General features: G+C 37.9%; 1 protein-coding gene across 1 annotated transcript; it reads left to right on the forward strand.

Annotated features, from left to right (window-relative positions):
* Positions 1-23,058: 23,058 nt before the first annotated feature.
* LOC138902337 (uncharacterized) lies at positions 23,059-23,490 on the forward strand. Its single transcript, XM_070190190.1, has one exon. It carries the CDS (start codon positions 23,059-23,061, stop codon positions 23,488-23,490), a length of 432 nt encoding a protein of 143 aa, XP_070046291.1.
* The last annotated feature ends 203 nt before the right edge of the window (positions 23,491-23,693 follow it).

The raw sequence follows: 23,693 nt of genomic DNA on the forward strand, positions 1-23,693 counted from the left end.
ATGCAAACTCATTGCTATTTTCATTTACTTGCTTCTGTACCTTTGTTTGAAATTTTCTTCCCACATTATCTGATTAATCTGCATAATAATCTCTCTCTCTCTCTCTCTCTCTCTCTCTCTCTCTCTCTCTCTCTCTCTCTCTCTCTCTATATATATATATATATATATATATATATATATATATATATATATAGAATTGCTAAGCTGATGTGGCATGTCTCATATGCAAGGATTTTTAATTATCTATTTTGTCAATTTTTTGGTTTTTCTTTCTGTCAATTCAATAGAATACTCCATTATTTTTCCAACAATTACAACCTTTTTATTTTCCCAACCGTTACAACTTTTATTACAGCCTTTTTATTTTTTCAACTGTTACAACCTTCAACTCCTCCCTCCATAATAACTAAGGATGAAACACAATCTTCGTTCCACTTCCAGCCTTCTTCCCGGGGCTTATATTTGGCGAGAATATGGGCTGTTTAGTTTATTATTTAATTTTTCCCATTATTGCCTTTACAACAGAGGACAAGAAGCCCATGGACGGTTTGAAGTTTCATGTTTATATATAGATTGGTGTTTAATTTTCAAATATCTCTTTTAAGTTTTTATTTTTTCTTTTTCTATCTCGGGCCTCAGGGCTTAAATTTGTTGTCTTCGACTTTGTGTTACAGTTGTTGGAGGTAATTAAGAGAGTATCAAGGAACAAGAAGATTCGGTTCTTGCATAAGAAATGTGGATGTAATTCAATATCCTTCAAGAGATGATAGGACACAGTTGGTGCTATCTTATTTTTCTCTTAATATTTTGTCTTCAGAGGGCGTGAGAAGAAGAAAGTCTCTTTTTGAAAGATTTCTCATTATTGTGGAGGGTACTTGATTTGATTAAATACTTCCTCCAGCAAATACTGCTTAAATATACTATTAAAAAAAAAAAAAAATATTTTCTTCTAGAGGTATGTACACGGCAGGTAATGTTGCGCGAAGTGAAATGGGCTTCCTAAAAAGAACTGCTTGGCCATAGTGTTAACTGCTAATGGTTCCTTGAACTGTTTATTCAGGAAGTTCTGCAAGACATATTGATGGTTGTTGTTTGCTGTTTGCTGTTCTTTTTTCAAAGGAAAGGAATTAACAATTGGATGCTCACTGCCCGGATAGCAACATTCGAAATATTGAGAAAATAACCCTTGCGTTCCTTTATAACTCCTTCTGAATATTTGGATGCATATTTCTTTCCCAAAGGATATAATCAATTGTTCTTCTCTCGAGTAGTTATTGTTTTCCTCTAAATTCATATGGTGTGTTATTGAGACATTATTTATTTTGAAACCTTCATTTAGAGAAATAATGAGGAAGGATGCTCAAAGAAAGAAATAGCATGCAAAATGTTCATCAAGTTTAAGTCCTCATACGACTATATTTCTATGTCTGAACCATACTGATGTATTTTTGTTGGGAATGTATATATAATGGTTCTTGAAAATTAATTCCATATTCCTGTTCCAAGATATGGTAGAATTCTAACGCCGTTCAATGCTTGATACAGTGATATGCAATAGAAATCTCATCTGCGTGGCCATGGAGGAGTTTATCACATTCTTTTCGGGTAACTACTTTGAACATTTGCAAAAACAATAGATAGTTGTACTGCATATTATGTTATTTGTGAATTTTTGCTATGTTTATGTAGCAGTGTTGTATCTATATACTTAGCGATTGCCAGGTTAATTGCTTCCTATAGAGCTGCTCATTCTGATTATTAGTGATTTCTTTTATATATACATATATATATATATATATATATATATATATATATATATATATATATATATATATATATATTATGTTTAATCTTTTACGTTTTGCGTTTACTTAGAAGAAGTTTTTATGACCGCGTGAAAGCGCGGGGTAATTCACTAGTTTATACATAATTAGCACCACCTTCGTATTCGCATTATATTCATCATCTCTTTTACATCTTGTTTAGTTACTAAACCTTTTTTTTTATAGTCGTGGTGTCCTAACGAACTTACGAATACCTCGATTTATTCTACAAGGTACTTATTATATCCCACCGGCACAAGTAAATTTCTGTCTACCGAAACTTGAACTGTAGGGGAACTATTGTTTTTTCGTTACAAAAGTATTATGAATAACCCATTTATCCTCCTCTAACTACTCAGATTGGTATTATGAATTTCATTTTCTTCTAATTTTGATATTCTGAAAAGGCTACTTCAGTACTGCTATCCTAATGTCAATTTGGTCAATCCAGGAAAAAACTTGTTACCTTAATGTTGACTCAGTAAGAAATGGTGTAAAACACAAAATAAATAAGTAAAGGAGTTCGACTAATATTTACTCGTGAAAATACTGTCAGAGCAATTTCCTACAAAATACGATGTAACTAGAAGACATATTGCAATTAATTTTAATTCTTTTTCATTTAATACTTGACTAGTGTCGTTGAAATCAAGCACTGTTTGTTTCTTTTTTTCTTTCAAAATAAGAGTGTTGATTGATCTAGGAATAATACAAATAAGTGCTAATATGCTTTATCTTCAAAAAAACAATAACGTAAATATAAAAATGGCTTTTCATCAACTGTTTAAATAGTAATTAAGTAAAATAAAACCGTGCGTTTGGAAAAAAATTATGTAAACCAAAACTAAGTCAAATAAAACACGAAGAAAATAGCACATAATCAAGCAGGTGTGGATCTAGTACATAATTTGTGGGTTCACTTAAATTCAATAACTTTAACTCGTACTCTATATGTTAAAAAAATTCACTAACTAGGTATGATTATGAATAACAGATTAATTTCGAACTTAGTTAAATCAAATGTATTGTAACAGAATCCCAAACCCAGACTCATAAATCAAATCATGTTCCGCCTCTGTAATTAAGTTTAGCAGAATAATTAGCACGCAATACCAGTTCCTTAACCATAAAAGAGACTTCCTATAATAAAGCAAAAGGCATAATTAACTCGAAATTAATCAAGGGTCCATACACTATTTTCTAGCAGGAAATCACTTCGACTACACAAGAGTGTGCGTCAAAAAGCACTACTATTTTCCTGTTCCATATTATAACTTAGTTTATATACAAGACTTGAATCATTTCATTATGTTCGCTCCTAAAAGAATTATGCATTGTTAAATTTGAAAGTAATTTAATTTAAACTTCATGTTATATATTTACTGACAAGTTTTTACAGCAACGCATATGTTATGGCATATTTAAAAGAATAAGTTTTAAAGTATCTTTATTTATTTTTATCTCCGTGTACGATGCACGAAAGATGGTTAGAAAATGATTTTTAGAACTTCCCGAGTTATCACTGTTTTGAAGAAATAATCAGACTTTTAGTTATAGTTTTAAGTTATATGCCTTTTGTTGTTGGGATGTCTACAGATGTCGCTATCCAGTCTTTTTTAACACTAAATATATTTGTGGCGGATGTCAAATTTATGTCAAGACAAGATATAGTCTTACTAATATTACATTTTGTCGTTGTTGATCCTGATAAAGTTTAGGACAAATTTAGAGACTGACTCTTAAAAGAAGCTGACTTACATAATCAAAGATAATTTTGTGTTGAGTTGGGGGCTTTTGGAGAACATAATAGTTATTTTCTACTATGAAAAAGTATTAGGTGAGATATGAATATATCATAAGTTTGCATTGCTTACATTCAAATCAAACTCACTATACATTGTACTTACCTAATTATTAATTTAATTTTAATTGTTCAATTTTGCAGACAGTATCTAACTATTTGACATTCAACAATTCAATTCACTCGAATAGGCTAGCCATTCATCAATTTTAGCTCATATTTTTTCTCCTTCAAATTTTCGATTACTCATTACGCTCTTGTTTTAATATGATTTTACCGTCTACACTACTTGATAAGGACCGCACTTGCAATACACATATACATATAGACTAGTCTTTAAATAGTTGTGAGGTATAAGTGTTATATATATATATATATATATATATATATATATATATATATATATATATATATATATATATATATACTTGTACGCTTTTTTATTTTATTCGCAGGTCGAGTCAAATATAGTTGAACAATTCTTTTTCTTAACATTTTTGTTTAAGAAATTCATTCATAACATACAAAAAGATATGCAACTTTAATGATGACTTCTACTTATGTCGTTCTTATTTAAAATATTCTTTTATACGTCGATGGAGTTTTTTGAAGAGTTTGGAGGCCAGAGGTAATTTGTTACCTACATTGGGGCATTAAGGAGATGTATGATAGAGCGAAGACCCGGGTAAAGACAGTAGGAGGGGACTCGATCATTTTTCGGTCATGATGGGATTGCACCAGGGAACGGCGCGCACTTAGCCCTTTTTAATGTGGTGCTTATGCTTTCCTTTTCATTAGTGTGAAGATGTACTTGGGCACAAGTTAGCACTCATCATTTTGGTCATTTTACTATCTTGTTGTTTTTTATGCTGCTTTTATATGGCTTTTCAGTGTTATTCCTTCTTATCTTTTTTTCCATTAATGTGTTGCTTATGCGTTCCTGAACCGAGGATTTATTGGAAATAGCCTCTCTATCTTCACAAAATATGGGTAAAGTCTACATACACACTACCATCTTAAGACCTCACTACATAGGATTATACTAAGTATGTTGTTGCTGCATGTTGTTGTTACAGGGAGTACTTTTCATGTAAAGAGATAGGTCATGTAATTTGTCGAGAAAGCATGTGTTTGTATTTTCCATGATTAGTTTGGAGTAATTCTCACTATATTATCTAACTTTACACGTTTTTAAATTTCAATAAGTAATGCTTTAAAGAGAAATTCCTGACATGTTGTCACAATCCGGAATTCCAATCTCGTAATTGTGATGGCGCCTAACATCCACTTGCTAGGCAAATCGACGTGAGATAATTAAATAACCAATTTTAACAGTTAAAAACACAATGATGACATACAATGAGAAATTTGAAACACAATCTAACACAGTACTAATATAAGTCACGTGTCTACTCTCAAAGATCCGGAGTCACGAGTACACGAGCAACTAGAAATCTACGAATAGAGTCTAAAATAAATACACTATTTCGAAGGAAAAGAATAGTAAAAATAAAAAAAGGAAGGGGACTTCAAGATCTGCGGAAGCCAGCAGATCTACCTCGAGTTTTCATAAGCAGTGATCCAAGTTGAGGCACCTCACGCACCGCGAGGATCAATACTAGTATCTTTACAAGTAGTGCAGAAGTGTAGTATGAGTACAACCGGCTCAATGTACTCCGAAATATCGAGCCTAACCTCGACGAGGTAGTGACAAGGCTATGACAGGACACCTACATAAATAAACATGTACAAGTATATATAAAGCAGCAGTAATAACAGAGAATGGTAACGTACAAACTGGGAGGGGACATGGAAAGGGGGCAAATATAACAGCTGCGACATGTATGAAATCACGAAATAGCCAAGTAATCATCAACCAATGAAATCGGATAAACCAATGATATGAAAATGGCACGGCATCACCCTTCGTAATTTTACTCTCGTCCTCACCATAAAAAGATGATATAAGTAAAATGAAACGACATGGCATCACTCTCCGTGCTTTTACTCTCTTCCTCACCGTATAATAATAAATAAATGGGATAAATGGCACGACATTACCCTTCATGTTTTTACTCTCTTCCTCACCGTGTAATAATAAATGAATGAGATAAATGGCACGGCATCACCCTTCGTGCTTTTACTCTCTTCCTCACTATGTAATAATAAAAATATGAATTCGAGTAATAAATAATATGGAGAATGTATTTAACGTCAAATATGATGCCAAGATACCAATTTTCAACTTCCAAAAATACTCAAAAGTTATGAAATAAGCAATAATTGCGAAAGGAATAATCAAAGAAGTAATAACATAACCTAAGCATGGATATCATAATTAATAATGCAATAAAATAGGGAAATAAGTTCCACCTGCATGTTTTAACTCAACAACAATGCATAAGTACTCGTCACCTCGCATATACATTGTTCCTACACATAAAACACGTAGAAAATAGTGTAACAAGTCTTAATCTCTCAATTCAAGGTTAACCACGATACTTACCTTGCTACGCAATCAAATCAAAGCTCAACCGGGGCCTTTCCTCTAAAATTCGCCTACAAACCAATCGAATCTAACCAAATATAGTTCAAACAATTCAAAATAAGCTTTAGAAACTACCCACGAATGAAAAAGATTCAATCTTTAATGATTTTGAAAAAAGTCAACAAAAGTTAGCCCCAGACTCGCTTGGTCAAGCCTGAGATTCAGACCAAAACTCAATTACCCATTCATCCCCGAGCCCGATTATGTGATTAGTTTCTAAATACGACCTTTATTTAAGGTCTAATTCTCAATTCCTCAAAATCTTCAATTTCTACCTACATCTCTAATTTCTACCATGAAAAAGTATAGATTAAAGGTTAGAAATCAATGGGTGCTGATGGAAATAAAAGAAAACGAGTTAAAATCTACTAATCTATGAAATTGGGATGAAATTTCTCTTCAAATTCGCCTCTAGGCCAAGCTCAAACTTGAAAATGGTGAAAAATGGGATAAAGATCGACTTCTTTTGGAAGTTTTAATTCACTGGCGTCAGATCTTCTTCGCGTTCGCGATGGCCCGTCCCTCCTGGCCTTCGCATTCGCGATCCTTGGTTCGCGTTCGCGAAGGGTGATCCCACCACTTCTTCACGTTCGCGACCTAAACCTCGCGTTCGCATAGAAGAAATCCCACCCCAGCCCAGGTTACCCTTCGCGATCGCGAAGAACAACGCACCACACACCAAAAATCACTAAATACCAGCAATCTCCTAAGCCTGAAATAGTCTGTAGCCTATCCGAAACTCATCCGAGCCCCTCGGGCTCCAAATCAAACATACACACAAGTGTAATAATATCATACGAACTCACTCACACGATTAAAATACCAAAATAACACTTAGAACTACGAATCGGACATCAAAATACATGAAATTTTTAAAGAAACTTAAGAACTTTCAAATTAACAACTGGACGTCTGAATCACGTCAAATCAAACTCGTTTTGTACCAAATTTTGCAGACAAGTCATAAATAGCGAAATGAACCTATACCAAGTTCCAGAACCGAAATCTGAACCCTGTAGCAACAAAGTCAACTTAAGGTTAAATTTAGGAAGTCTTTAAACCTTCAACTTACTAGTTTTCAACAAATCACCTTAAATCGAGTTAGGGACATCCGAATTCAATTTCGGACATACGCCCAAGTCCTAAATCATGATACGGACCCACCGGAACCATCAAAAAACTGATCCGAGCCCGTTTTCATATGTTGACCATAGTGGCATTTATCTCATTCATTTATTATTACTGATCCGGGTCCTCCAATGTCTGAATGGTGCGCTCGGACTGACCGTCCGTATGGGGGTGGAATGGTGTACTCAACTCAACCTGTGTTCCTAACTCACGATGTACGGCCCTCCAGAAGTGCGATGTGAACTGCGTACCACAATCATAAATGATGGACACTGGCACACCTTGAAGATGAATGATCTTGCGGATATAGATCTTAGCCAACCGCTCTGATAAATAGGTAATTGCTACTGGAATGAAATGTGCCAACTTGGTCAACCTGTCCATAATGACCTATACTGCATCAAGTTTCTTCGAAGTCCGTGGATGCCCAATAAAAAAATCCATGTTAATATGCTCCCACTTTCACTCGGGAATCTCAAGCTTCTGAAGCAAACCGTCAGGCCTCTAATGCTTGTACTTTACTTGTGAAAATTCAAACACCGAGCCACATATGCAACTATATCCTTCTTCATTCTTCTCTACCAATAATTCTCCCGCAAATCATGATATATTTTGGCGACACCCGGATAAATGGAATACCGCGAGCTATGGGCCTCCTCAAAAATCAACTCACAAAGCCCATCCATATTGGGCAGACAAATCTGACCCTGCATTCGCAACACCCCATCATCTCTGATAATAACCTTCTTGGCACCATCGTGCCGCATCGTGTCCTTAAGGACGAGCAAATAGGGGTCGTCATACTGACGCTCTCTTATGCGCTCCTACAAAGAAGACCGTGCAAGATAGAACACGACTGGGCTGCGAAATATCTAACCTCACGAACTGATTGTCCAAGGCCTGAACATGTGATACTAGAGGTCTCTCCCTAATCGTAATATACGCAAGACTACCCATACTCACAGCCTTTCTAATCAAGGCATCGGCCACCATATTAGCCTTCCCGGATGATACAAAATGGTGATCATAGTCTTTCAACAGCTCCAACCACCTCATCTACCTCAAGTTGAGATCCTTTTGCTTGAACAAATAATTTAGACTCCGATGATCCGTGAACACCTTACACGACACGTCGTAGAGTTAATGCCTCCAAATCTTCAGTGCATGAACAATGACTGCAAACTCTAGGTCATGAACATAGTAATTCTTCTCATGAACCTTCAACTGCCGCGACACATATGCAATCACCCTGCCATCTTGCATCAATACTGCACCGAACCCAATACGCGATACATCACAATACACCTTGTAAGATCTTGAACCTGTGGACAACAACAACACTGGCGCTGTAGTCAAAACAATCTTGAGCTTCTGAAAGCTCAACTCATACTCATTGGACCACCTGAATGGAGCACCTTTTTGGGTCAATCTAGTTAATGGGGCTGCTATGGATGAAAATCGCTCCATGAACTCGCGATAATAACCCGCCAAACCTAGAAAACTCTGAATCTCTGTAGATGAAGTAGGTCTAAGCCAGTTCTGAACCGACTCAATCTTCTTAGGATCCACTTTAATGCCCTCGGCCGATACAACATGCCCCAAAAAGGCAACTGTGTCCAACCAAAACTCGCACTTCAAAAACTTGGCATATAACTGTCTATCTCTCAGAGTCTGAAGTACAATCTGAAGATGTTGCTCATGTTCCTCTCGACTGCGGGAGTAGATCAAGATATCATCAATGAATACGATCGTAAAAGAATCCAAATAAAGCTTAAATACCCGGTTTATCAAGTCCATATATGTTGTTAGGGCATTGGTCAACCCAAATGACGTCACTAGGAACTCATAATTCCCATATCAAGTCTGAAAAGATGTCTTAGGGAAATCTTATGCCCTAATCTTCAACTGATGGTAGCTAGACCTCAAATCGATCTTCGAAAATACTTTGGCACCTTGAAGCTGATCAAATAAGTCATCAATCTTTGGCAATGAGTACTTGTTCTTGATAGTGACTTTGTTCAATTATTGATAGCCTATACGCATCCTCATCGAACCATCTTTCTTCTTCACGAACAACACGAGCGCACCCCAAGGCAAGACACCAAGTCTAATGAATCCTTTATCAAGCAAATTTTGCAACTTCTCCTTCAGTTACTTCAACTCTGTCGGGGCCATACGGTATGGTGGGATAGCAATGGGCAGAGTGCCCGGAGCCAAGTCAATATAGAAGTCAATATCTCTATCGGGTGGCATCCTCAGCAGATCTGTAGGAAACAACTCTGGAAACTCACACACAACAGGTACCGAATTCATGGAAGGAACCTCCGCACTAGAATCGTGAATGTAGGCCAAATAAGCTAAACATCCTTTCTCGACCATACGTCGAGCCTTCACATAAGAAATTAACCTTGCTAGTAGAATGAACAGAAGTCCCTCTCCAATCTAATCGAGGCAAACCTGGCATGGCTAAGGTCACCGTCTTGGCATGACAGTCTAATATAACATAATATAGTGACAGTCAATACATGCCCAAAATAACGTCAAAGTCCACCATATCAAGAAGTAAGAGATATGCACTAGTCTTCAGACTCCCAATAGTAATCATACATGAGAGATAGACAAAATTTACAATAATAGAATCTCCCATAAGCATGGATACATACACAGGAGCACTCAAAAATCACGAGGCACAACCAGATATGAAGCAAAATAGGATGATACATAGGAATAAGTAGAGCCCGGATCAAATAGAACTTAAACATCTCTATGGCAAACTGGAACAATACCTGTGATGGCGTCAGATAACTCGGCCTCAAGTCTAGCCGAAAATGCATAAAAATGGGGCTAGGCCCCACCACTCTGATCCTCGTTCCCTCGGACGACCTCTAGTTGGTTGGCCTCCACTTCTAATGGCCTAACCTCTACCTCTGGCAGCCTGATCTCCGCCTCTAGTTGGCTGAGTAGGCGGTGAAGCTACCAGTGCCGGAACCATGGCACGAGAAACCTATGGGTGCATGCCGCCCTATGATCTGGCAAAAAATCTAGAAAGGTACCTCAGATCTCCACAAGTATAACAAGCCCTCGGTTGTTGTGACTGCTGACCCTAGAACTGGGCCTGTCGACCTGGATAACCACTCTGATAACTCTAGATCAAAGGTGCACTAATAGGATGGCCTGGGATACCTGAAGCACTGACTGAAACGGCCTAGGATGATGGCCTCTACCAAAAGTACCCCTGCCTCCAGATGAGGCACCACTGAAGCCACCAAAATGACGAGGCATTTTATCAAATATCGGCCCCCTATCTTGACCATGAACTATCTCGATCCGTCTAGCAATATCTACGGCCCTCTCAAAAGAAATATCATCTCCAGTCCTTGGCCATCTGTAGCCTGATAGTAAAAGTGATCCCATCAATGAATCTCCTCACTCTCTCCCTCTCAGTAGGGAGCAAGATAATGGTGTGGCGAGCTAGGCCCATAAATCGAGTCTCGTACTGGATAACAGTCATGCTACCCTACTGAAGGCACTCAAATTGTCTGCGGTAATCCTCTCTTAGAGTGAAACGGATGAACTTCTCCAAAAATAGCTGTGAAAACTGATCCCAGGTAAGTAAAGGGGAACCATCTGGTCTAGTCAACATATAATCTCTCCACTATCTCTTGGCCAAACCAGTCATCTGAAACACTACAAAATCGACACCATTGGTCTCAACTATACCCATGTTGCGCAATACCTCCTGGCAACGATCCAAGTAGTCTGGTGGGTCCTCAGAAGGTGCACCGCTGAAATGCACGGGAAAGAGCTTAGTAAACTTATCCAGCCTCAACAAAGCTTCAGAAGACATAGCGGGCCTATCCCGGCCTGTGCTGCAAAAACCGGCTGAACCACCCCAACTACTGGGCTACTGGAGTCTGATATAGGGGAGCCACTTGATCCGGGGTGTGACTTACAGGAGTCTGTGCTCCTCCCCCAACACGAGAGATGGCTGGTGCCACTGGAAATACACTGGTTTGGGCCACACTCTCCATAAGGCCCACCAAGTGGACTAGAGCGTCCTGAAGTACTGGAGTGTCTATGAATTCCTCTGGGACCTGAGCTGGTCCGACGGGTTCGATCTGAGCTAGGACCTCCTCCTCAGTATTAATATGAGGCTCCACTGCGGGTGATGTTGATAGAGCTCTAGGTTGAGCTCTGCCTCTGGCTCGACCTCGGCCTCTGCCCTTGGTAGTAGCTGCCACAGGGGGCTCTGGCTCATGTCCGCCTGCACATGTTGTACATGTTCTCTCCATCTGCGAGAGAACAAGAATAGAATGGTTCAATCATCAATGATAGAATAAAATCGCATGATAGAGAAGGAAAGAAGTGAAATTTTTCCTAAAACTTCATAGCCTCCAGAAGATAAGTAGAGACGTCTCCGTACCGATCCTCCAAACTCTACTAAGCTTGCTCATGACTCGTGAGACCTAGGCAACCTAGTGCTCTCATATCAACTTGTCATGACTCAGAATCCCAACCTCAGGGTCGTGATAGCGCCTAATATCTACTTGCTAGACAAGCCGATATGAGATAATTAAATAACCAATTGTAACATTTAAAAACACAATGATGACATACAACGAAAAATTTAAAACCCAATCTAACACAGTACTAATATAAGTCACGTGATAATATCTACTCCCAAAGATACGGTGTCACGAGTACACGAGCAACTAGTAATCTACAAATAGAATCTGAAATAAATACATTGTTTCAAAGGAAAAGAACAGTAAAAATGGGAAAAGGAAGAGGACTTCAAGTTCTGCGAGCGCCAACGGATCTAACTCGAGTCTCTGTAAACTGTGATCCAAGCTGAGGTACCTCACGCACCGCGGGGATCAATACAGTATTTGTACAAGAAGTGCAGAAGTGTAGTATGAGTACAACCGACCCAATGTACTATGTAAATATTGAGTCTAACCTCCACGAGGTAGTGACGAGGCTATGACAAGACACTTACGTAAATAAACTTGTACAAGTATATATAAAGCAGCAGTAATAACAGGGAATGGTAACGTACAAACTGGGAGGAGGCATGCAAATGGGGAAAATATAATAGCTACGACAGGAATAAAATCATGAAATAGCCAAGTAATCATCAACCAATGAAATCAGATAAACCAATGATATGAAAATGGCACGGTAATACCATTCGTGCTTTTACTTTCTTCCTCACCATGTAATAATAAATGAATGAGATAAATGACACAGCATCACCCTTCGTGCTTTTACACTCTTCATCATTATGTAATAACAATAATAATATGAATTCAAGTAATAAATAATACGGAGAATGTATTTAACGTTAAATATGATGCCAAGATGCCAAACTTCAACTTCCAAAAATACTCAAAAGTTATGAAATAAGCAATAATTACGAAAGGAATAATCAAAGAAGTAATTATAACCTAACCTAAGCATGGATATCATAATTAATAATGCAATAAAACACAAGGAAACAAGTTTTACCCGCATGCTTTAACCCAACAATAACACATAAGTACTCGTCACCTCACATATACGTTGTTCCCACTCATAAAACACGTAGCAAATAGAGTAACAAGTCTTAATCCCTCAAGTCAAGGTTAACCACGGTATTTACCTTGCTCCGCAATCAAATCAAAGCTCAACCGGAGCCTTTCCTCTAAAATTTGCCTCCAAACCAATCGAATCTAACCAAATATATCCACGAGTAAAAAATATTCAATCTTTAATGATTTTAGAAAAAGTCAACAAAAGTTAACCCCTGGCCCGCTTGGTCAAAACCCGATATTCGGACCAAAACCCAATTACCCATCCACCCTCGAGCCCGATTATGTGATTAGTTTCGAAATCTGACCTCAATTTGAGGTCTAAATCTCAATTCCTCAAAATCCCCAATTTCTACCTAAATCCCTAATTTCTACCATGAAAATCATAGATTAAAAGGTTAGAAATCAATGGATGTTGAAGAAAATGGAAAAAAAATGAGTTAAAATCTACTAACCTATGAAGTTGGGAAGAAATTTCTCTTCAAAATCGCCTCTAGGCCTAGATCAAACATGAAACTGGTGGAAAATGGGATAAATCCCGATTTCTTTAGAAGTTTTAAAGTACTGGCGTCAGGTCTTCTTCGCATTCGCGAAAGACCTGACGCGATCGCGAAGCACTGCGGCCTAATTGGCCTTCGCGTTCACGATGGCCCATCCCTTCTGGCCTTCGTGTTCGCAACCCTTGGTTCTTGTTCGCGTAGAACACCCAACAGATCCCCTCCCAGGCCCATTACCTATCGTGTTCGCGTGGTATTGGTCGCATTTGCGAAGGGTGATTCCTCCACTGCTTCCCGTTCGCAACCTAAACCTCGCATTCGCATAGAAGAAATCCCACCCCAGCCTAGGTTACCCCTAGCGATCGCGAGAGTGTCTTTGCGATCGCGAAGAACATCGCAATAGACACCAGAAATCATTGAAAATGAGCAATCTCATAAGCCCGAAATGGTCCGTAGCCTATCTGAAACTCACATGAGCCCCTCGGGCTCCAAACAAAACATGCACACAAGTGTAATAACATCATACGAACTCGATCGCTCTATCAAAACACCAAAATAACACTTAGAATTACGAATCGGATATCAAAATGCATGAGATTTTCAAAGAAACTTGATAACTTTCAAATTTACAACCGAACGTCCGAATCACGTCAAATCAACTCCGTTTTGCACCAAATTTTGCAGACAAGTCATAAATAGCGAAATGACCTATACCAAGTTCCGGAATAGAAATCTGAAATCGGTAGCAACAAAGTCAACATACGGTCAAACTTAGGAAGCCTTTAAACCTTCAAATCACTAGTTTTTAACAAATCACGTTAAATCGAGTTAGGAACTTTCGAATTCAATTCCGGACATACGCTCATGTCCCAAATCACGATACGGACCTACCGGGACCGTCAAAATACTGATCCGGGACTGTTTACATAAAACGTTGACCGTAGTCAACTCAAATTATTTTTAAGGCTAAAATTCACATTTTCTTTAATTTTCACAAAAACAAATCCCGAAAAAGGACACGGACTGCGCACGAAAATTAAAGAACACTAAACAGAACTATTCGAGGTCTCGAAACACAAAAATAAAAATTAAAACTCAAAATGACCTATCGGTCATCACACATACTTTAAACTAGTAAAAGGGTCAATATTTTATAAGCTTAAGTAGACATAAGCTGGAAAGTAAGGAAACAAAAACTATTTTCTAATAAATTTATACCATGAATTTTGACTTTGGGGGTGTGGGGGCGGGGTAGGGATAATCTCTTACCATCAAGCTAAGAGATTATTTGATGACTGAAACCAATACTACTCATAAAAGAAAAAAGAAGACGCTACAATAGTCAAAATACTAGTTCAATAGTAGACCAGTCGTAGCAGGGGTAGTAATAACAGTAAACATCATCACAATAACAGATAAAATATCAGTTTGTTCAATAACATTAAGACCTATATTAATTTTTATTTTATTCTTTGGGCCGCAGAACTCAATAAAGAAAGGAAGATACCACAATCAAATTCAACATTACTTTACTAATAATAGAAGTAATCATCATCACAAAAACAAAGAAAAAAGTTTAATGAGATACCGTTGCCTTTAAAGAATTAGGGAAATACAAACAATTTCCTTTAGGACCTAATAAAGCCCTAGCATACCGTAGGCAGGGGCGGATTTAGGGGTGGAAGGGTACCCAAACCCTATTCGTCAAAAAATTACACTGTATTTATAAGGCAAAATCTGTTTTTTCCCTCTATATATTATATTTTGAATCCCCTTGACACAACCCAAAAGCATAGTTCAGTGTTCAAGGGGTTCAAAACTCTCGTGAGGTCACTGATTCAATTCCCATTAGCCATAATTTCTTTTCATTTTTTCACTCTTTTTCTTTTTTTCAACTTTAAGGAAGTTGCTATATTTATAGAACGTTAGAAATGACCATATAAGCCATTCTCTTTCACCAACATATATGTATATTAAATTTAAGACCCTCAAATACTATAAACTAACTCAACGCTATCTTACTCTTTTGGCTGCAGAACTCAATAAAGGAAATGAAACAAAATAAATACTCTCCAAAACTCTCAATATATTTCTTACTTGCTCAGCAAGAAAATTTCCATCATTTCCAGTGCTGAAGCTCCAAAATATTCTGTCTTTCCAACCAGTGTGGATTAATTTACCGTTAAGTTATGAGAATTCAATAGGTTTGACTCATATCCTATATTTATATTAAGAAATCCACTTAGGTATAAGTAGTCTTCAAGTACCAAATAAGCAAAAAAGGGATGTGATCCAAACCCCATAAACTTAAAAGTTTCAATCTGCCTCTGCTTCCGATTTAAGTTGCCTTCTAAAATTAGCAATAAACACCACTGCTCTCTTATCAATAATGCGAGTTACATAGTGTAAGGAAGAGCTCTTACAGTTCTTGAATAACCTTATAGGATTCTTCCGTCGAAATTTAAGGATTTTTGAAGTTAGTTTCTTTTTCTGCATGTTAGATCTAATTAAGTAGAAAAGTGACCTCTTGGTTGCCTTTTTGAGTGTTTTTTGGGTACACTTAGTTGCCTTTTTGAACGCCTTGACTAGTGACCAGCTTTGTGTAATATTCATGGCTATGTTTTGTAATTTGCTAGAGAAGATCTAGGTTTGCCTTTTGTGTTCTAGAGTGTGGAAATGAAAGGAAGCCAACAAGGGGTCTATTATATAGGAGGAACTAAGATGAAAAAGAGTTGATTGATTGTGAAAGAGTTGAATATAATGTACCTATCTTATCATATCTTCATAAATAAAGACGGGTTTGTGTCATAATTTAAACTTTTTCTTCTAAAAGTAAATTTATAAGAATTTGTTATGGTGTTATATATTACTAGGTCCCTCATGATAATAGTGGTCATGAACATGCAATACAAGCCCCACGAATGACATTTCAAAGTAATTAACTATACATTTTCTTTTTCATACAACTGTGTGTTAGTTGCTACCTTAAGTTTGAAAAAGAGAGAAAAATTGATGATGTGACCTATGTTCTTTATACTATATATACCTATTTATGCTAGTCTTAAAGATTACATCAGTTTCAAATTTGATTCCCAAAAAAAGGCTCCTGAATATCTAATATTTAATCCTTTTTTATATACAAACTTTTTATTTGATCTGTGTTGGAGTTCTTAAATCTGGATTCGCTCCAAAAAATCTCATATTATAAGGGGTAAAATGATTTCTAACAAAGACGACTCTATATATATTCAGGAATTGAACTCGACATCTATAATTAAAAATGAAGAAGTATTTATCATTTCACTACAATTCACAAGACTGAATCTAACCAAACTTTGTTAGTACCATCTTACATCATTTACATGTTTCGTCTCACTCTAGCATTTTCTTTGACATTATTATATCCTCTTTAGTATTCTTGATATCATCCCCTACTAGTGGTAACAAATAGAAGGAGAGCAGCCAAAACAAAACGAAAAGCAAAAGTTATCTACGTACTTTATTAGTATCTAGACTTCAAGAGTCTATATGATAATTAATAAATAGGCTAAAGAAAAGAACCTGAAAATTAATAATGGCAATAATAAAAGAGAAAATCTGGTATATCATTTTCGCTACTCCACATGCTACAAAAGCACACTACTACTAAGTTTTCATTTTGTGTTAACTTCAGGAAACATGTTTTCCTATTTCTATTACCTAGTCTCTGGATATGTATTTTGCACGGTCCTACGTTGGACAGCGATTCAGTTACATAGTTGTCAATTAGAAAAGTCATATTAATACTAACCTAAATCAATTATTATATATCTTTTTTCTTGACTTATAAGTTTTTTTATGAATTAATGGCATAAGATAAATTCTACACTGCACGTGTTACTTACAACATATAATTATGCTTTCATAAGATAAATTCTACACTGCATTTCCTACATTAAGCACGATTTCTTCTTAATAAGCTAAGGTCCCGTTTGCCCGTAGATAGTTTAATTTTTCGTATCTTCTCTTTTCGGTTATCTGTATCCGCTTTGGGCCCCAACTAATTCGGATTCACACTAAAAAATTTCATTTTTGGGGATAAAGTTTTTCTGTAAAAGGCGACTCCATATATAGCTAGGGCTCGAATGGAAGACCCCTGGTTAAGAAGAGAGGAATACATACCACTTCACCGTAATTTTTAGTAATTTATTTTTATATTTGCAAATATTAAAGTTCAGCATTTGCAAATACGCGTTTAACCGAATATAAGTATCTACAAATATAGTGACTTTAATATCTAAAATACTGGTGAAATTAGATAACTGGATGTCAAGTTGGTCGCTCTTTAAATCTCATGAATTCTTTTACTTTAAGGTTGTAGGTAGAATTCAATAGGACATTGAAGGGAAGTTTTATTAAAGGTACGAGTTTTTGGTTTAAGGAAAATATTTTTCTTTGATTATTTTTATATTTGGTTAGTTTAAATATTTTTGAAAAATATTTTTTCTAAGAACACATTTTTCTCTATTTTCTGGAAACTCTGTGGCACGAGAAGGCAAGTCATTTTCCAAACATCTTCTGTGTCATTTCCAACCAACCCACCCCACCCCACCCCACCCCACCCTACCAACCGGCCAACCCTACCAGTAAGATGTACTGCTGATATCATGTTTTCATAAAATTTAGATACAGAAATCATTTAATATACTATTTCACTTTGACGTAATCTTTCATGGGCAGTCAATTTTACAAAGGGTCAAAATATTCATAAGTTTGTTACTAAAGGTGTGCAAGTTTATTGGGCCCAACTGTTTGTACTACTTGGTAAAGTTTTAAAAGTTGTTGATGCATATTGTAGAAGCTACCTATGGTTGGTGGTCTTAACTTGACAAATTTTACATTTGGAATAAAGCGACTATAGCAAAAACTTGCTGGGATCTAGCACATAAGCAGGATAAACTATGGATCAAGTGGATTCACACATATTATATCAAAGGCCATTCAATGATCTCTGTGGCAATACCTAAACAGGCATGTTGGATGATCAGGAAGATTATGGAAGCAAGGTCTACACTGGAAGAAGTTCAATGCAATTTTAAAGCTGGAAAGAGCATCACAAGGCAAATATACATACAGCTGCTGGGAAATGAACCTAAAGTACCATGAAAATGCATGATATTCTCCAATGTTGCTCGACCAAAAGCTAGGTTTACCCTGTGGTTGCAGATGCAGGGCAGACTACTAACTACTGACAAATTAGTCAAATGGGGATTAGAGATAAATGCTCAATGTGTGTTGTGCCAAAGTTCTGATAAAACTAATGAGCACCTCTTCTTGGACTGTGAATTCTCCAAAAAAAGTGTGGCAGTGCTTCAATGGGCATAAGGTCGACCTATGAATACAGGGGGATGGCAACAATATCAACAAGAGATTATTAGCAGATCAAAGAGGAAGTCTCAAGCTGTGCAGATCTTCAAGCTGATATACACATAATATGGATTGAAAGAAATATGAGAATCTTTGAAAAAGTGTATAGAAATAGTGAATCTTTAGCTAGAGATATTGCTTGTGTTTATAATGTGAGAGCGCCTGCTAGAATTAGAAGAGAAGTACTTACGTTTAGATTCTAGTAGAACTTCTTTGGCCATGTAGCAGTTGGACAGATATACTTGGATAGCTAAATGTGTTAGTTAGTTATGGTTGTACAGTTTCCTTAGTGATAAATAAAAATATTTAGTTACAAAAAATAACTATCAAAATAGTGCAGGTTTAACTTAAAATGGTGTAGATTGGACCTCGTAGTTTCTATGAAGAAGATTAATTCTTCAACCTTACAAGAATAGGAGTAAGTCCAAAAACTACATGAAGAAAACTTTTATGTAGAATTAACAATATGTATACCGTTAAGCATGGTTTCGAAGCAACTATTTAAACGTGGTTTACAGAAAAAAACATTCACAAACTTCTTAAAAATTTAATTATATATGCGCTGGTTGGGTTATTTATTAAATAATTACCGATAAATTTCTTGATAAGCATTATTGTGATGACCCGATAGGTCATCTAGATTTTTAACCCTTAATTCTGTATTTTGAAACCTCAAATAGCTCCTTTTAACCTTTCTCGATTTTGCGTACGCAGTCCGTGTCTTTTTTCGGAACGCTTTTATGTGAAAAATTGATTAAAATGTGAATATGTGCCTTAAAAAATTATTCGAATTGACTTCGGTCAACGTTTTGAGCAAACGGACCTGGATCCATATTTTGACAGTCCAGGTGGGTCCGTACTGTGATTTGAGACTTGAGCGTATGCCCGAAATCAAATTCGGAGGTCCCTATCTCGAGTTATCGCAATTTATTGGAAAATTAAAGTTTAAAGGTTTAAAGAATCAAAAAATTTGACCGGTGTTTAACTTTGTTGATACCGGATCCAGATTTTAGTTCTAGACCTTGGTATAGGTAAATTACTGTATTCATGACTTGTCTGCAAAATTTGGTGCAAGACGGAAGTGATTTGACGTGATTCGGACATCCGGTTGTTAAAATGAAAGTTCTTAAATTTTATTAAAAATTTCATTCGTTTTGGTATTCGATTCGTAGTTCTAGGTGTTATTTTGGTATTTTGATCGTGCGAGCGAGTTCGTATAATGTGTTTGGACCAGTGTGCACATTTGGTTTGGAGCCCCGATGGCTCGGGTGAGTTTTGGATAGGCTAGGGAAGTTTTTGGACTTAGAAATTCTGGTTTCTTTAGCTTCTGCTGCTAACTGGTGTTTCCTTCTTCGCGATCGCGAAGTTACTTCTGCAATCGCGAAGGATAAACTGGGTTGGGGTGGATTTCCTTAATCTCGAACGCGATAGCTGGGTCGCGAACGCGAAGCAATGGGGGGCTTACCCTTCGCGAACGCGACCAGCTTCTCGCGAATGCGTAGGCTTTGGACCTGGGAAGGGAGATCGGTTCTTTCTTCTACGCGAACGCGAGCATTGGCTCACAAACGCGGAGGCCTGGGGGAGCAGCCTTCGCGAACGCGTAGGCCAATTGGGTTGTTGTGCTTCGCGATCAAGGCAGGCCCTTCGCGAACGCGAAGAAGGCCTGACGCCCAGTCATTTAAACATTTCAAAAACGGGATTTCACCCATTTTTCATAATCTTTCCATTAGAGCTCGACCTATTTGGAGGAGAAATTTCAACACCAACTTATAGGTTAATATACTTTTATTTATTTTCTTCCATTTCTAACATCACCCATTAATTTCTAGCCTTAATCTTTGTTCTTCCATGGTAGAAAACTAGCAATTTAGGAAGAATTGAGGGGTTTTGAAAATTCGGGATTTAGACCTCAATTTGGGGTCGGATTTCGAAACTAATTACATAATCGGGCTTGGGGCTGAATGGGTAAATGGGTTTTGATCCGAACCTCGGGTTTTGACCAAGCGAGCCAGGGGTTGACATTTTTTGGCTTTTTGGAAAAAGTGTAAAAATTCTATCTTTATGTATTGTAATTGATTCCCTTAGCATTATTTGACGTTATCGAGTTGATTGTGATTAGATACAGTTGGTTTGGAGGCGGATTCTAGAGGACAGGCCCCGATAGAGCTCTGAATTGACTGCGGAGTGAGGTAAGTGTCGTGGTTAACCTTGACTTGAGGGATTAGGACTTGTTTGCCTATTTGCTACGTGTCTAAATGTGTGGGTACAATGTGTATATGAGATGACGACTACATATACATTGTTGTTGGGTTAAAGCATGCGGGTGGGACTTGTTTCCTTGTAATTTATTTCCTTCTTTAATTATGATATCCATGATTAGCTTAGTTGATTACTTACTTGATCGTTCTTTCCGTATTTATGGACTAATTGTGATGGGTGAGTATTTTGAAAGTTGAGGTTTGGTATTTTAGAATCATTATTGACGTAAGGTTTATTCTTGTTTATTCTGTCTCCCAAATTCCTATACTCATTACTACATAGTAAGGGAGAGTGTTAAAGCACGAAGGGTGATGTCGTGACGTTTATTGCTTCATTTATTGATTAGTACATAGTGAGAAAGAGAGTTAAATCATGAAGGGTGATGTCGTGTCGTATTTATCGTTTCATGGAGAGGTTGAGAGTAAAAGCACGAAGGGTGATGTCGTGCCATTATTATTGTTTCATGGTGAGGTTGAGAGTAAAAGCACGATAGGTGATGTCATACCGTATTTGTCTATTATGTTGTCCGTTTTCATTGGTTGATGATTTATTTAACTGTCTTATATTGTTATTCCTATTGTAGTTATTGTATCTTGTTTCCCTTTAGCATGTCCCCTCCCAATCGCACGCACTTAGTCTCTATTTATTGTTATGTTGCGTGTATATCTTTGTTTGTACATGTTTAATTACGTGAGTGTCCTGTCATAGCCTTGTCACTACTCTGTCGAGATTAGGCTCGATACTTACGGAGTACATTGGGTCGGTTTTACTCATACTATACTATGCACTTCTTGTGCAGATTTTGGTACTGGTCCCAGTTGTACGTGAGATGCATCAGCTCGGATTGGCACATTTGGTGACTCGAGGTAGATCTGTTGGCATCTGCAGACCTTAAAGTCCCCTTCCTCTTTCCTTATTTACTGTTCATTTCATTCGAATTAGTTGTATTTCTTTCAGACTCTGTTTGTAGAATTTCTAGTAGCTCGTGTACTTGTGACTCCGGGTCCGGGATTGTACTTAGACATATTTTGGTTGCTTTACCTTTTCGCACATCATTTCAGCTTTATTTCAGTTTAAATGGGCTTAATTACTTGAAATGTTTAAAATGGAAAATGATTTACACTAACGTTGGTTTGCCTAGCGAGTGGAATATTAGGCGTCATCACGGTCCCGAAGATGAGAATTTCGGGTTGTGACAAATTGGTATCAGAGCACTAGGTTGCCTAGTCTCACAAGTCATGAGCGGGCTTAGTAGAGTCTAGAGGATCGGTGCAGAGACGTCTGTACTTATCTTCTAGAGGCTATGGATTTTAGGAAAAATTTCACTTCTATTCTTCGCTGTCGTGCGACTTTATTCTATCATTGATGATTGAACTCTTCTATTCGTGTTCTCTTGCAGATGGCGAGAATACGTACTGCATCTACAGCTGGACAACAGACGGATTCCTCAGTGGCAGCTCCTATGAGGGGCAGAGGTCGACGCCGAGGTCGTGCCAGGACCGAGAAAGAAGCAGAGCTCAGCCTAGAGCTCGCGCACCAGCACCAACAGTGGAGCCTCAGGCTGGGGAGGAGCACAGAATCCCGCTACTCACATTCTGGAGCAGATGGCTCCCCAGTATCTGACTCCAGCAGCCTCGCCAGTTGGGGTAATTCAGCCAGTTGTTGCGACATAGGCCGATGATAGGCCCGCCATGTCTTCTGAGGCTTTATTGAGATTGAACAAGTTTACTAAGCTTTTCTAGTTCACTTCAGTGGTGCACCTTCTGAGGACCCACGGGATTATCTTGACTGCTGCCATGAGGTGCTACAGAACATGGGTATAGTTGAGACCAATGGGGTCGATTTTACTGTGTTTTAGATGACGAGTTCTGCCAAGATGTGGTGGAGAGATTTTATGTTGACCAGACCAGTTGGGTCGCCTGCACTTACTTGGGATCAGTTCTCACAGCTATTTCTAGAGAAATTCCTCCCTATCACACTGAGAGAGGATTATCGCAGGTAGTTTGAGCATCTCCAGCAGGGCAGTATGACTGTTACTCAGTACGAGACCCGTTTTATGGATCTAGCTCATCATGCCCTCATCTTGCTTCCTACTGAGAGGGAGAGGGTGAGAAGGTTTATTGATGGACTCACTTACACTATCAGGCTACAGATAGCCAAGAAGACCGGGGGTGATATTTCTTTTCAGACGGCTGTAAATGTTGATATGCGGATCGAGATGGCTCTTGCTCAGGAGAGGATGCAGGGGTCTGATAAGAGGCCTCGTCAGTTCGGTGGGTTCAGTGGTGCCTCATCTAGAGGTAGGGGTACTTTTGGTAGAGGCCATCCTCCCAGGACGTTTCAGTCAGCGCTCCAGGCATCTCATAGTGTGTCAGGTAGTTACGGCCCTTATGTGTCTCATCCCGACCAGCTATCCTATAGTGCACCACCAGCTCCTATTAGTGCACCTCCGCTCTAGAGTTTTTAGGGTGGTTACTCAGGTCGATAGGGCCAGTTCCAGGGTCAACAATGGAGGGCTTGTTATACTTGTGGTGATCCGAGGCACATTACTAGATTTTGCCCACGGTCACCGGGCAGCACACAACAACAAGGTTCTCGTGCCATGGTTCTGGCACCGGGCTTCACCGCCCGCTCAGGCAGCTAGAGGCGGAGGTCAGGAAT

Source organism: Nicotiana tomentosiformis, chromosome 12 (assembly GCF_000390325.3).
Source record: "Nicotiana tomentosiformis chromosome 12, ASM39032v3, whole genome shotgun sequence".
Lineage (NCBI taxonomy): Eukaryota > Viridiplantae > Streptophyta > Magnoliopsida > Solanales > Solanaceae > Nicotiana > Nicotiana tomentosiformis.

What these genes read in the sequence shown, in the direction of transcription:
- LOC138902337 (XM_070190190.1), top strand. Translation starts at nt 23,059, where the DNA reads ATGACTGTTACTCAGTACGAGACCCGTTTTATGGATCTAGCTCATCAT.